At 37.4% G+C, this 15871-nt stretch overlaps 1 protein-coding gene across 2 annotated transcripts in view; it reads left to right on the top strand.

Moving 5' to 3' along the window:
* Positions 1–15871, top strand: part of spon1a (spondin 1a) — a 151798-nt gene that overhangs the window by 107323 nt on the left and 28604 nt on the right. For both annotated transcript variants that reach the window (XM_088078728.1, XM_042489072.2), the window contains one exon: positions 11819–11883. In XM_088078728.1, the coding sequence (XP_087934854.1) occupies positions 11819–11883 (65 nt within the window). The remainder of the gene's footprint in view (positions 1–11818; positions 11884–15871) is intronic.

The raw sequence follows: 15871 nt of genomic DNA, 5'->3' as shown, positions 1-15871 counted from the left end.
TCCGGCACCTAAGCGGTGATTGCCACACATTCACAAGCAATCACAGTTATACATCTTATATTACTGTGCTATTTGGGAAGTTATTACAAGTAATCCACACTTTGAACTTATTTCTAATGCAGACTTTTTCATAAGTGTCACCATTAACATCTCAACATGTCTGGTTACTCACAGGTCAATCAAGCAGGAGTAAATATAGCCAGAGCTAGACCAGAGAGTCATGGATGGAACATGCAGAAATAGTGAGGCCAGACAAGTTCATTTATATAACACATGTAAACAAGAGGGCAATTCAAAGGCTTTACATACACAATTCAAAATATTCACATTATGAAACGACATTTAAATATGATTAAAAACAGTCATCAAAGAGCCACAGGAATAGAAAATAAAAACTGGCTGTTATAGAAGAAGATACAAGCACAAAAGTTGCAGTGTGGGGTCCACTCTGGACACGGAAGAGTCCCGCTATGTTAATTGTTGCGCAGCCATCCGTCATCAATCACTTGGCAGTTCACACCAGGAGCACATTTCTCCATGCCGGTTAGCAAGCGATTCTGCTCTTCTGCTCCTTTCTAATCACATGCAGAGCTCTGTCTCTGTTTGCTTGTGTGTCTCTGTGTGTCTGTCTGTGAATGTCCATGTTTGTGTGTGTGTGCGTGTCAATGTGAGCATCAACACTGATGCCAAAAGGAAGCAAGCTGTGCTGCATGGGAAATTTGCATGGTTTATGACACTTCCACGTCCAGTATTAACCCCGCATATGAAATTAATAATTATGTGATTTATTAAAAGGCAGTGGCAGACAAGAAAATTCTTGATTCTTGGCTTAGAATAACTGAAAATTGCAGCAGACCTGCAGTTTTCTTGGAGTTTTTCCAGACATACTATGTTGTATAGAAATTGAATGCTGCTTCTTTGTGTTTAGTTTTGACTCTGGGAAAATAAAATAGACTTGTCCCAGATGACCTGAGAAGTCTAGATGGTTTATTGCAAAAGTAACTTTACCAAAACGTGACCTGTAATAAATCCTACATCCTTCACAAGTCCTCGCTGTGAAGTAAGGTATTGCCTGGGAAGCACAAGAGTTCCAGTGGGCATGAAGAACAACAACCCTGCACAGTTGTCCTGGTAATGGAAAAAAAGGGAAAAGACGTGAGGGTTGCTAAGGTTTTCTGTGCCAATGAGAGAACCATGCACTACTTGGGTATTATCTAACTGAGGCAGTATTTAAAGACTACACCCTCGGCCTGGCTTGAGCCAATTTCATGGCTGATCTCCTCAGTGTGAGGGACTACGACAGGGCAATTCCACCCCAGCAGGATGGACTTGGCCTCTGGGGTTCAGGGGCCTCTGACAATGGGCTCATGTCCATCACATAGTGTCTCTATTCAACAGGTCAAGAGCAAAATCAAAAACAAATTAAGGAGAAGCCAATTTTAATAGTTACAATTATGTAAATATTGACTTTATGTCCTTGTTAGTTGTCTGTATATTTGAGAATCAGTATTAATGACAGAACTGCAGTCGTGAAGGTTAAATCAGAGGAAAAAGCAAAAGTTAAGAAGTAAATCAACCTTGAAGTTGAACTGAAAAAATATTCTTTAAGGCATCATATGGGTGGAAATCATAACTCCCAATAACATCATGATATGTTGCGTTTCGGAGAAACTGCAAGACAAAGATCACAATCTGATGGTTAAATGACACTGTGTTCTAAAGCTGTGTGCATGCTGGATCAGCTGTCAGTCAAATTGAACATTTCAGGTGACTTTTGATGGTTTGGAGTTGTTGAGATGTATTCGTCCATGTATGGACTTTCCAACTAATAATGACATACCGTGGTCAATTGAATGTTATTTATGGTTCCATTATCAATCAGGCGTGGTTGGTAAATCAGAAAATGGAAGAAATCTAAAGCATGGGAGTCTTGATCTGCTTCTGTGATCTGTCCATTAATTCTCTCATTAAAACTGTAGTGCTGTCATGTGCTTTCAGACAAATAGGCTGCAGTGTCCAGTCACTAGCAGATTTCCAATAAAAATGTGTGTCGGCCTAAAAGACCTCCATGATTGTTGGTCTCTTGCTCATGTCTCCTCAGAGATTCCCTCCTCGATCCTTGCTGCTCGCTCCACAGAGCAGAAATAAGAGCATTTGAACAGCCTTCATGATGGTGGACCGAAATGATTTCCAGGTCAAGCAAGTGAGCAGTGAGGAGTGATCAAATAAGGGAATTTAGATGTGACGTTATGGATCCTTGCTTGTAATCGAAATCAAACCAGTTCAGTTGAAAAAATATTAAACGGTACAGCTTTTGCAGACATTTTCTGCATCAGTAAATCTGTCTCGAAAAAAAAAACAGCACAAACATTAACCAGTTTGATTTAACTCAGACTATGCTTACATGCACTGTAATGTTCCACTTTTATTCTAAGTATGATAATATTTAAAATTTGATACTGGTCTTGTAGAGAGTGTCTAGATATTCTAAATTTCCAGATAAAGCATTTTCAAGAAGACATGGGGGATATTTGGATATTATTTAAGTTAAAGGAGCATTCTTTGGACATGCATACAGCTCATGCAGAATATGCGTCTCAGTCTCAGTTTGGGTTTTTACTGCAGTGTGTGACACACCCTCTTGCCTGTTTACAGTCAGCTCTGTGCATTGCCATGCATTGTACTCCAACCAACTTGCCAAGAGTTTGCGAGGCTGTAGGGTAGAGATAAATGCCTGGAATAAAAGCCCACATATCTGGTTGGAAGGAGAAATACAGCTACTTCTAAACATTATGAAAGACTTGGATGTTGACAGGTTTTTAGATATGGACAGATATAGCAATGCTACACTTTTCAAGAAGGTGGTTAAAGAAATAATAGAGTGAAGTTGTGCTTGCATAGTCAAACAAGTCCCCCTCTGGTGGGAAACTTTGTAAAAATCCTATTTTGATGTAACGGAGCAAAATGGCACAAGCAGCTCCAGCTGTTCCTCTCTTAAGGCACGTTCATTGGAGTATGCACAGCTACATCTACACAGAAATATTAGTGGAATATTTATTTTCATTACACATGTAAACAGCTCAGAAAGAATGAGGGCAAAAATAAGGTTACTATATTGTAACCCGAGCTCTTTAAGCACAGGATGTTGAGACTGCCATATACACACACACACATATACATATATATATATATATATATATATATATATATATATATACTTTTTTTAAGGTAAGCTCGAATACATCCTGACTGGCCAACCACATTTATGCAAAATTCAATTGGCAAATGTGTGCCTGTGATTATAGGAGAGTATTGCCTAGTAGGGGGCGGAGCCTGTGTGAGATGTGTCACTGATGAGTCATGCATTTAGAAAATGCCTTTTGAAAAAGAGCAAGAGGTGAAGACTTTTGATGCCACAATAAAAAGCATGTTGCTTGTCTAACTTAACAAAAATCATCAGCAATATGACATACTTTTGCTTTCTTTTTAGGGTTTTCATATTTTGAAACAGAATAATTCATAATGGTTTACTTCTCTGCCACATGTGTAATTTGGATTATCAGTTATTCAAAGAGTATTAATTGAATTTTCTGTCACATAACACAGAGGTCATAAGAGTGCTTCTCTCGGATTAAAGAAAACAAGACGAATAAGGAGTAAGTCACTTGCCTGACGTTGATAAATGTGCCTTAGCTTTTCTGCACCATGGTGAGATAATTGACTTGGAGCAGATGTTGTGTTATTGTATGGAATATTTTAATAAGTCACTCTTTGTATTTTGTGATTGGAGCCCTGGTGTTTGTCCAGTTGGACAGATGTGTCCGGTTGCTGTGGTCTGACAGTGATTAATGACACTGGTATTGTGATGCTCAACATGATGCCTCAATACAATATGATTGATTACAAAAACAGATTTGCATTCCCTTCAAATGTTTAGCCAAATTGTGAGAGTAATGGTCATTCTCTGTGGAATGGCAATAAAACAATGTCAAAGGTAACATCAGAGTGCTCAGAGCAAAACAAAAAACATGAAGAGAAAAAGAGCACTGTAATGCATCAGTATTCAGTTATTCAGTGAACTCTGTGGTGCTGCACAAGTAATGAAAGCGCCGTATTTCCTAAATGCATCTATTCAAAATGGCACTAAATCAGCATTATTTTTTGACTGACTGGAACATGTTTTGAAGCAGTACATGTTTTGAAGGAGGTTAATGAGACTTTGGGTCATGCAACTTAGCCAGCATAAACACTATCATAAATTGGTAATTCAATTAAAAGTGAGAAAACAGTGAAATTGCATCCTTGAAATGTGAAGCAATATGTTTATTCTTTGCTAATGGCTCGCTGTTCTAAAGCATATAAATTGAAAACACACTTCTCAAGTCCATCCTAATGAGTTCCTAAGACCTTGTCCCTTAGCTGCCACCCTGCAAGATGCAACAGAATTATAGATTTTTTGCTCAATATTAAATTAGCAGAAGAAAATGACAGGCCCTCTGAAAAGCTAACTACTGTGTGTGCGGGGCAGGAGAAGCAGGGGAGAAGTTACATTGCTAATGGGGTTCAGCTTTAGACATCCCTGTCATTAGTGGAAATCCACTCCATTTGAGCAGCAGAAGGTCTACTTACACATAATCTTTGAAATTCTATCCCTCTCTGCCTGCCTTTGACATACGAGGAAAGGCAGGGAGTGGATTTAGAAATAATTCTGCCAGTGGGAAGGCTTTAATTAGTGGGGTAATGTCCAATTACCAGCTCATCAAAAGATCCTTCGGTTACTCTTCTGAAATTTATGGTGGCCCCTTATGTGCAAAAAACATTTCAGATAGCAAATAAATTATGCAAAGATGGAATATTTATGAAAACAGCTAAATAGAGAACGCAATAGGAAAACATGTTTCCAAATTTCATTGTTTACATTGACAGTCGTGTTGCATTTGCAGGCAGAAACATGGTTCCAGGAATTTATCATTATGCACCGCACCTTCCCTTGTGGTTTTATCAAGAAGAGACAACGAGACATGCAGGGGATTCTGCACCTCTTGCAGTCTTGTTTTCTTGTAGCAGCGTGATGCATTGGACGGGAAAACATGGTTTCTTCTACTATAAAAGAAAAAAGTTAACTTTTGCAGCCAGGAAGTTCTGTACTTTTATGCAGATAGCGATTTAGATCGAAAGGCACATTCCATTTTTATTGAGACGGTACCTGTACCTTAAGGTGGCTGTTATTTGATGTCCATCTGTAATAGCATATCTTTTGTTAGTGGATGCAAATGGTTTAAAAAATTATATGAAAGGGGATTTTTAAATTAGCAGTGTGTAGGATTCAGTGGCATCTAGTGGTGAGGATTGCAGACTGCAACCAGCTGAATCTTTTCCTTGGTAACAAGTATGAGCTCCAGGTTAGGTTTCCTTCAGTATGCATTGCTTGGGAGTTTTTATAAGCAGCTGAATTATCATCAGAGATCTCCTTCTTCCCAAACACTTACACCTGCTGATGTGTGCTCATTTATGTTCTCTGATAACATAAGATTCAGACATTCAGGACATTTGTACCATGAACCAAATTATCTGCAGAGGTCTCCTCCTCTCCAAAACAAACTGACCTGGTGATTTAAACGAGTAAACACACTGAATCAAGAAGTTTCACTTTACAAAAACTATTTTTCCAATGCTGTTCAGCTCATTGCTGAGTGACCGCTAACCCCGGTGGCCACCGTGAAAGAGCCAGTTGTCTATTCTGGGCTACTGTAGAAATTGGGCAGTTAAACATGGCGGACTCTGTGGACAAGGACCATCCTTCTATGTAGGCATAAACAGCTCATTCTAAGATCAAAAAAATAAAAATAAAAAAAAATAAGACGATTCTTAGATTTTGGTAATTATAGGCCAAAAGAAATATACTTTTTATGTCATCTTCAATCTCTGCAAATATATCCCTCTAAATCCTATGCACTTAACCTTTAACTTAATCTGTTACATTAAGTTCAAATTTTTGAAGTTGTGAAAGAACATGTAAGCAGTTTGTGAAATTGTTCCTTGTATGAACCTGTCACACAGGAACCTGCTCCTTCATTTCTCTTATATGTTTCTTGTGTGTGTCATTCTTTGGCGGTCATCGTCACTCTTTTTAAAAGCAGGCAGCAACTTTCTTCTATCTTTATCTCTGGAATACTAATGGTTTAACTGAATAAACGACACTCATACTTGTCAGTTTAGAAATGCATTAAGACTGTGCCAAGGTAATGATCTGTTGCAAATTTTGTCATTAAGCCAATAAATCTCTGTGCTACCAGTCATTAAACCCAACGGCAAAGTTGTGCGAAGCGGTAAAAGTAAGTTAATTTATTGCAACATATTTTGATACATCTAATGGAAGAACACGTTGAAGTTTTGCTGCTTTCTGCCTTTGAGTCCAAATGAAGGAAGGCTTACGATTGTATACATGAGAGGAAAACAGCACAGCTTAATATTAGTAATGCAGTTGTGAAAGTTAGAATTCAAACCTTTATGCAAGTCAAACTGCAACATAGGCAAGTGAAGCCCAGATTTTAGTAAATGTTTATACAGAACTGATAAATCATAATGCTACGTATATCCATGTTTGATGAGGGGAAAGTATTCAGATCTTTTTGTACCTGTTTTGACTATATGTATACTATTATGATAAAATTATTATAACTTGTTTCATATAATATTGTTGGTAGTGATTTGAAAACCTGATATTTTCAACTTTGATGGTTTTTAATATTTCAGATTTATTTGAGGAATTATATGGCTCTTTATAGACTAGACAAGAAATTTCCTGTGAAAGATTATGAAGACAAGTCTGTTTATTGCATTTTTTAACAGCTATTTAAATCTAGAACTATTTATAGAAGACTTTATAGAAGATTTTTTTTAGATAAAAGAGGCACCAGAGCCATTAGCAATCATTGACTGCAGACCTTACGAATTTCATTGCAATCTGGTGAGTTACCAATATACTGTATCTTTCTGCAGACGCAAAGTGCCTGCAGCCTCCAAGGAGGCCTGCAGCATTGGTTCTGCTTAAATTATGTAAACAATAAAAAACATTTCTTGGGAATAAACATTACATGTGTAAAATAGAAATACAAATTTAAATGGCTTCAGCTGTCTAAATTTCATTCTGTTTTATGTGAATGTGAAGTACATCTATTTTAAAATGGAGGATATAACGCAATAAAAATCAAAGATGTTTTCTGCTAGAACAATGTCAAGAAAGATGAAGGAATACCTGAGAACTTGTATTACATAGAGAGTAATTCATATCAGTGCCAAAGTAGACCATTATGGTGTAAGGGTCCCTGACTTGGTAGATTAATATTCTTGCTGAAGTTCGCAAGCTGTGCTTTTGATGATGAAGGAGGCTACTTGTTTGTGTAATACTCTTGATTTGCATAAATCTTGTCGTGACTAAGATGAAAAATCTGAGCACTTAGCTCAAGCAAGGTAAGAGCAAATTACACGTACAAAATGCTCTTGCTACACAAACATAGTGAATCTGAACCCAGTGAATCCGAAATTATCTTATTGCTGATTTATTTTATTACCGTGCGACTCTAAGATGTATGTAAAAGTTAATTAAGCAAACTAGTACATTTTAGCACTAAATATAGTTTTAATAAAAACATTTTTCAATGCTGCAAATATATCTTTACCAAAAAGAGAAGGTCACTGATGATGTCAGTTGATGTATAAGGAAATAAAAAATGAATACATCTTTCCCGAGGGGCAGATGAGCCTTTGGCTACAGCATCGCTTGCGGACAGTGAACTGACAAGTCTGCAATTAATTATGAAACTTATCCATTCCATCACAATGTCCAGGGAGTTACTAAGTGATGGGTTTCTGGTAATTAGTAAGTAATGATGGGAAATATTGGATCACATCCTCTATATTGATCCTACTGAGACTTTCCACATTTGACTGAAGACTCAATTATGGCTGAAGGAATGAGAGCCAACTGTGAGATTCTACTCTGCAGCTCTGCTGCTATTATGAGACAATTTTAATGGGATTATTGATTGTTGATGTAATTGTTCTCATGAATGTCTATAAACCAAAAGTGATCACATTCATGTGATTTAACATATACAACAGTTGTGTGTGTGTGTGTGTGTGTATAAGTAGGCAGTTTTGCTTAGATGCCTTTTAGGGTTTATGCAGGTGCTCTTGAAGGAAGGGTTCAGCACATGAAAAAAAATACAAATTTCAGGCACTTGTGCGGGGCAGGGACAAATGCTGTTAAATTAGGTTAAAAAGCTTTTAACCTAAGACCGAGTGTTGAAACTATTTTTTTTTGGGGGGTGTTTTTTATGCAAAAAGCCATCTTCTCAAAATAGACTTTTTAACTTATTCAACTGTATTTGTCCCAGCTCCACATGAGTGTCTAAAGTTTGTTTTTTCATCAATTGAGAAAGCATCAAAGGAAGAAAAACCTACAGTTATCTCTTAAATAGTTAGTCCAAGATATCTGCAAGACAGGAACAAAAGCTTGCAGGTAGAGGTAATCATCAATGCAATCTGCCACCTTGGCACTACCATATACTTTACTTCCATATGCAATACCATCTGTGGAGGTCATCCTTGATTACAATGGTTCCACTTAAAACTGGTGAAAAGTTGGACCGATTTGTTAGATGGCACCAGCTCAAGAACCAAAGCTGATTTGGTATCAAATATGTATAATTGAACCTACAGTCCTGATAAAGCTCTGATGCTGGAAAGATGTGACCAGTGTATTAGCAGCCTTCTTGTGAGGGAATGGGAATAGGCCGGTGTCAGAGGTTGAGGTAAAATGGCAAAGGACTACAGCTGAAAATTAGCCAGATGGACAACACTGGCACATTTGCAAAAACATTGATTAATATGTGTTGTCCTTATATATGAAACTAAAATGAAATGAAATTAAGTGAATACGTCAGTCTTCATTTTGAGGCTTACTCCCACAACAGTTTTATATCATTATAACCCGTGCATATTACATGTACAGTAAACAATGAAATTAAAATATGATTATTTTAATTGAAAGGTCTTAGGGCTTGAGCATCTACTTGACAACCTGTTAGTGGTGGGGTGATGTAGCTAATGAGCATGACAGCTTGAAACTTGAAGCTCTACTTATAAATGCAAAAAGAGTTGTTGTTTTTTTTTGTTCGTATTGATACAAACTACATCATTATAATTCCTAAGTGATTTAAATTTTTACTTTTATGCGTGATTCTAACTAGTTTTTCTGCTATACTTTGCAGTTTTCTTGTGGTATTTTCATGACCAGAGGCACGTAGTGTGCCCACTGATATCTCTTGAATGGTTAAAAGCTAGCATCAATTACATCCAATCATATCAGCCCTTCTGATCCCCGTTAAAAATGGTGCCCTCTCCAGCATGACTTACTGACACTCTGGGGAAGGAGCAGAATCCAGACTCTCCTGAGAAGAAACAAATATTCTTATCAGAGAGGTTCAGAGTTGCACCACTTCACAAATCCACACACTGGTCTTCACTTTGATATTTTATAACCACTTCATAGTGGAGAAATGCATTTTTCTCACCTTTTTTCACCTTCAAAGCAGAATCATGCTACGTTTTCACAATTTTAGGAGGCAAGGCTGATTCAAAAACCCCTTTGTATATATGCCCATCAGGTAAAGTTATTTTTGGATGTTCAAGAGTAAAGTAGTGAGAGACAGAGAAAACTGCTATGTTGTTTTGGGGATTGCAGGTGCAAAACATGAAATATGTCCTTTTCAGCAGTTATGAGTCGCATCTTAACAGTTCAGTTTGTTCTACAAATGACTGCCAAAACAGCAGGGGTCTTTTTTTTCCCAACTCACTATAATAGTGATCCTTGTCACCATCTTGGACATTGCTGGTTGTGAGGTATGGTTCTCTAAAGGTCTCACAGTAATGTTTGCTAACTCTATTCTTCATTAGAACTGTATTTCCAAGCTCCTTTTTGATCTTTAGTAGGGGATAGTTGATAGTAAACACATTTGTCCTAGATCACATGTAAGAGAGAGATGGCCTGATAAAAACAAAATTCTCTCATTTTGTATATTCACCTGCATTATCTTGACAGGCTGCGTAACTGTCACACCTCTGTTGAATCTTCAAGAAAGATAAACATGTTTCCTCCCGTAGAGGAACAAAATGTTGGAATTCACGTCTTGTTTTTTATTTTCACACTTGTCAACAGCTATTCATTTTAGGTCTGCAAGTGTCTCGCTGAATACTGTTTAATGCTGACTGAAATGTTTACTCTGAAGTGCAAAGCTTCACTAAGATTGCAACACTATGTCAGGTTATGGAACGATTCAAAAAGCACGAGTACATGATACAGTATTTGAATCCTTAGCACAGGCACAGCCTCAGTAACAACCTTGAATCTGAAATAGGATTAGTCTGCTGTGCTTATTATCAGCCTGTCAGATTTGCTGCAGAGTAATTCAATAACATGTAGCAAGAGATGGGGGTGCTTACAATTTGGCAACTGGAACAAACATTATTTTGTGACCACAGGAAGTGGGGTTATTGAGATTATTGCAACAACTTAGCACAATGTGAATATACCTACACACCTTATTTTTAATGAGATGCAGCAATTTCCATAAAAAGTAAACACTTTTCATGTGTTGTGTCTGAAGAGAGCGTTTATGACGGTGTCTTCTACCCCTCTGTGAGCTTTTGACTCGATGCTTCTGATCGATTCTCTCACTGGCAGAATTCATTTTCACCATGATCTTTGTACCTGAGGGCAAAAACAGTCTTCTGTTCCAAAGGTAACACAAACCTGGCTCAAAAGGAGTAGTACTTCATTTTTTCAATGATGCCAAAACATGGTAGCCAAAAGGGGTTAGATACAACAGCTCCACAATAAAAGCTGCATTTGTGAAGCCTGTAGTGTCCATGCTCAGTTTGTGCAGTTGTTTTTTTTTATTGGTTTTCATGATATTGTACTCTTGTAAATGGGCCTTGAGGTCCTCACTTCAGATATTATGTGCGTAACCCCATCAATTATCAGGAATGAAATAATTACTGGTTTCATGATAAACCTTGGTAAAATTCCCAACAAGTTGTATTACTGTTTCACTTATTATTAAAACTGTTTTAAGAAAAATAGTAAAAAAAAAAAAAAAGTAAATACTGTCCAGCATCAATCAAATTAAGCAACAGTTATGTAGCATGAAACATGTTGTTAAGTGCAAAAAAAAAAAAAGAAAGACTCTAAGAAGACTCATGCTGCTTTCACATAGAATCAGGGACATGGTAGAAGGCAAACTGGATATAAGTGTGCAATGACATTACTATATAACTTTCACGCCTGTACTGAGTGTTTACTCAATAATTTACCTTTAACAGTGCACAAGAGTCTGTAGAACATCAAGCGCAAATGTAACATGTTTATAAAACATTTTCAATTAAACCAACTAAATGACATGACACAAAATATATCTCTTAATTAAATTCAATCGATTAAATTGCTTAATGACAAGGGGTGGTCCTTGTATGCATATATTTTGTCATAACCATTGCTCACTTTTCAAATGCAAGTTGAGGCTGATGATCTTAAGCAGAGCCGAATCCAAGAAGGGGAACCTTTTGACCTCACAGACCGTCTCTATCCACTGACCATAATGACTTTATAGATTAAAGTGTGAAAATGGCAAAAGTCTTCCATTGATCCTTTTTAATCATTCACCTGTAAAGCGTGATGGTTCAAGCGTGAAATGTCGATTATTTCGGGGAACCGAGATTGACTTTTTGTGTCTTTTTGTCTGTCTCTCTTCTGCAGGGTGATGAGGTCCTTACAGTCATCAAAATGAAAGCACAGTGGCCGGCCTGGCAACCGCTTAATGTGTAAGTAATATATCCTCATTATCATAATGCTCACCACACATCTGCTACAGACTGTGCTGCCGCTTTTGCAAGTTTAATCAAAAACTTAATACAAATTGCAAATCATCTGCATTACATTTCACTGTAACACAAAGTTCCCAGACACTCGGTGGGTTCCAATAATTTGAATTTAAATTAGAGTATAAAGTGGACTTGTAGAGACTTAAACTTGCTACAGTCCGCCACAGGAATCCATCACAGACTCCAAGGTCTTTGTCTTTTCACGTTGATCTTATTGTAGCGATCATAGGGGTCTTCTGTCTATCAGTAGGATGTCCCTGATTTTCAAGGCCATGGCGACCTTATCACCCCACCATAGAAAATTAAACATATAGTGTTGTTTTCATAGACAAGGCATTCACTATGTAGTACTGTAGAAATCTATATAAATACTAATCAAGTAATCTTGCTTTCCTCCTTTTTTAGGCTTTTGAGAATTTAAACACATCAAATCATTACTCACTCTTAAATATCATAGGTTGGTACAATAGACTTTATGCGATTAAATTTCCACATCATTAATCCTCAGACTCCCACCTAGTCTATAGTATCTTGGAGGTAAGAGGACAAAAGGGAAAAAATGCATTACATTGGACAGGAGGTCATACATAAGGTCTGATAGAGCTTCAGAGTCAAGTAAAAAGTCATTGCTTTGTTTTTGTAGTTCTGTCTTTTAAGTCAAAATTATTATGTAATCCTTACATTTAGTATATTTCTGATGTACTGCATATGTTAAAGTAGGATTATCTTTAAGTCATGTGGGGAAGGGAGTTGTTGATTCACAGCAGACATGTAATAGCTGGAGCCTGGGATTACAACAACCTCTCCTTTAACAGTCAGCTTTACTACTAATTTTCCTGTAGTACTTGTCTCACCCCTGGTGTGAATTTGCAAAAATCCTTAATCATTCTTGAGCAACTCCAAAGCTGCTTTAATGGGTCCATGGTATGTAAGCGGCACCGCTTTTTTAATTTGACAGTTGTGTTTAACGTGTTTTGATTTTGAGGTCACAGTAAATAAGTCACTGGAGCCAGATGTACTCATTAAAATTGGAGATGTTCAGCATTCTCCATGGTGATGGATTATCTTAAGCAATTTTCAAGTCATACCATTTTAAAATGAGTGCAAGGTAAGAAGGTAATCCAAAAGAATAATATAATACTTTTGAAAATAATCAACAGAAAAAGGATCCACACTTTAATTAAGCGCAGGTGACCTTGTTTGTACCATGCAGATAGATTTGGTTTGCAGTATAAAGTGGAAGGCATCAATTTACACTTAGACACTTACGTCTTAGACACCAGAGACAACATCCAGGATAAAACATGACAAGATCAAGGATAAAAGATAAAAACATTTGAAGTACCCTGGTGCTAATCAAAATGTTAAATATGTAATTAATACCAATAAAAATACTAACCCTAAAATAAAAACTATGAATAAATATATCCTAAATATAAATACAGGGTCCAAAATGATCTTGTTCAATGTGCAATTTTGTGGAGTTTTCCTACAGCTTGTCACCAGTGTGATGGCAGCTGGGACAAAGCTATGTTTATAGCACTTGGTGTTACACCATGAAACCTCTGGGCTACAACATTCTCAATCACTGGTAAACCACTCAGTCGACATTAATTCACGTATATGATACCACATACAGTAAGTCCCAAGGTTGAAGTCTGAAAAGAAAACACAGATTTTCAACCAGCTCTGTGTCATTGCAGTGTGTGTAAATAAACAGAGTTAGACTTCCCACCTTTCCAAGTCCCTGCTCATTTATTGGCGGGGGGTCTGTTATTCTGGGAGCTTCGTTGACTCGTTTTGCATCACTTTTGCCAGCAGATGGATGGGGTGCACAGTGCACGGCACAGGGATACACTGTTATCTGCACACACTGACTGCTGCGATGACACAGCGATGGTTGAAAATCTGCATAGTTTCCCTTTAAGATATCAGAGTGTACAGTAAGAAGTTAGCATCCAAAGTTGGACCCAGAGTTTGCTGATCAGTGAAATCCCAGCTCAAAGATGCCCTGAAACTGCCATCCACACCATGCTTACAGTTAGCATGCTCATTTACTCCTAAATTCATAAGAGCCATTTAATCTCTTATTTATGAGAAAAACAAGAAGCTTGTTGGCTCAGAAGAACTTCAGTGGTAAAGGCCTGTGCAGTGTTGTTCCCCCAACCACTGGGCCTCAGCAAGGGCCACAAGTTTAGTCTCCAAAGGGAAGAACACAGGAATAGAGGCAATGATATCCACTAATTAGCTTAGGCTGTGCTGTACAGGCAACCAATTAATTGTTTCACACAGTGATTGTATACAGCACATACAGGACTGTGTCAGATAAATCACGTTGCCTTGGAGCAAGACAAAGGACGTATGTTTTGTATGAACTGAAGTGAAGAATTGAAGTGAACTACCATGTAGATAAGTCCTGATTTTAATCAAACTAGCTGGAAAATGTACCTTGTTAAAACTTAAAGTCTTTAGAGAGTTCATTAGCTTCACATATGAGCTGCATGAGAAATGCATCGATGCATGTTTATGTCAGCATGTTTCATAGCTGAATATGTGTTTGCGTGTTACAGTTCCAGTAAATATGCATGTGTCTGCTATTTGGGCGAATGTATGGGTTCATAACGAGGGGATTTCACTGTCATTTAAAACAAAGCTTTTCTCTCAATTAGAGTTAACGATGTACTCATCCCCATCCAGTTCTTAAGCTGATGTTTTTTTTAAAGGTTGTTGTCAATTAAAGCTTCCAACATATTTACTTTGAGAAATTTAAAGATGAGACACGGGAGGAGAAAGAAACAGAGGGAGTGAGAGTAAAACACCAACCATACAGAATAAGTGAGTGATTAAATGAAGCTTCTAAGAAGAAGGGGTCTAATAAAATTAGTTGTGCGTCTTTTTTAGTGCCTCCTCTCAAACCAATCTTTCAATTTCATTTGGCTATAAAAAGCAAAATGGTTGCTGGAATAAAGGGCAAGGCTGCAGAGATGCATAGGGAGAGTAGAGGTGGGAGATGAGAAAGGAATGTGACTGACAACCATTATCAACACATATTACAGCAGTACGTCTACAGCAGTGGCTCCCCTGAAACCTAATACATAGTCGGTAAAAAGAACCTGAGTACAGTGAGAAAGTCATTTCCAGAAAATAAGGTGTACCAGACAGATCCTTTACAAAAAAACAAGAGGACATAACCACTTGTCATTAGGGGTGTAACGATCCCTCGATCGGCATTGATATATTGATTAAATGAGCAACAATCATGTAACATACTGCTGTCAAGCCAGTCTCCACGTCTGTAACCATAGTCAAGCAATTTGATGTGGAAAAAAGTAAAAGCCATCTCAAATATGAAAAATCACCTAGATTTCTGGGCCATTTCAATACACGGTCAAAAATAAGCTCCCTATTTCCATAAACTAATTTTGGTCCATCTCACAATGTGACTGACCCAATATCAGGGTAATCTGATGGGTAATTTCAAAATAAAAGCCATTTGAAGTATGAAAAATGAGCTAGATTTCTTGCATATTTTAATTTGGGATTAAAACTAAACTCACTGTTTCCACAGACTCACTTTACTTCAGACTGATTGGAGACCACCCTATAATGTGACTGACCAAATATCAGGGCACTCTGACGTGGAATTTCAAAATAAAAGCCATCTCAATTTTTTTTAAAAAAGAGCAGTATTTCCAGCAGATTTTAATTTGAGATAAAAAAAGCTCCCTGTTTCCAGACTCATTTTGGCTCAGGCTCATAGGAGACCACCTTACAATGTAACAATATCAGGGTGATCTGATGTGGAATTTCAAAATAAAAGCTATATCAAATATGAAAAATCACCTAGATTTCTGGCCCATTTTAATACACAGTCAAAATAAACTCCCTGTGTCTATAAACTCATTTTGGTTTAGACTGATAGGAGGCC

The sequence above is a fragment of the Plectropomus leopardus genome, chromosome 1 (genome assembly GCF_026936395.1).
Source record: "Plectropomus leopardus strain MGB_pleo_1.0 chromosome 1, ASM2693639v1, whole genome shotgun sequence".
Classification (NCBI taxonomy): Eukaryota; Metazoa; Chordata; class Actinopteri; order Perciformes; family Serranidae; genus Plectropomus; species Plectropomus leopardus.
This window is presented reverse-complemented; position numbering and strand designations above follow the sequence as displayed.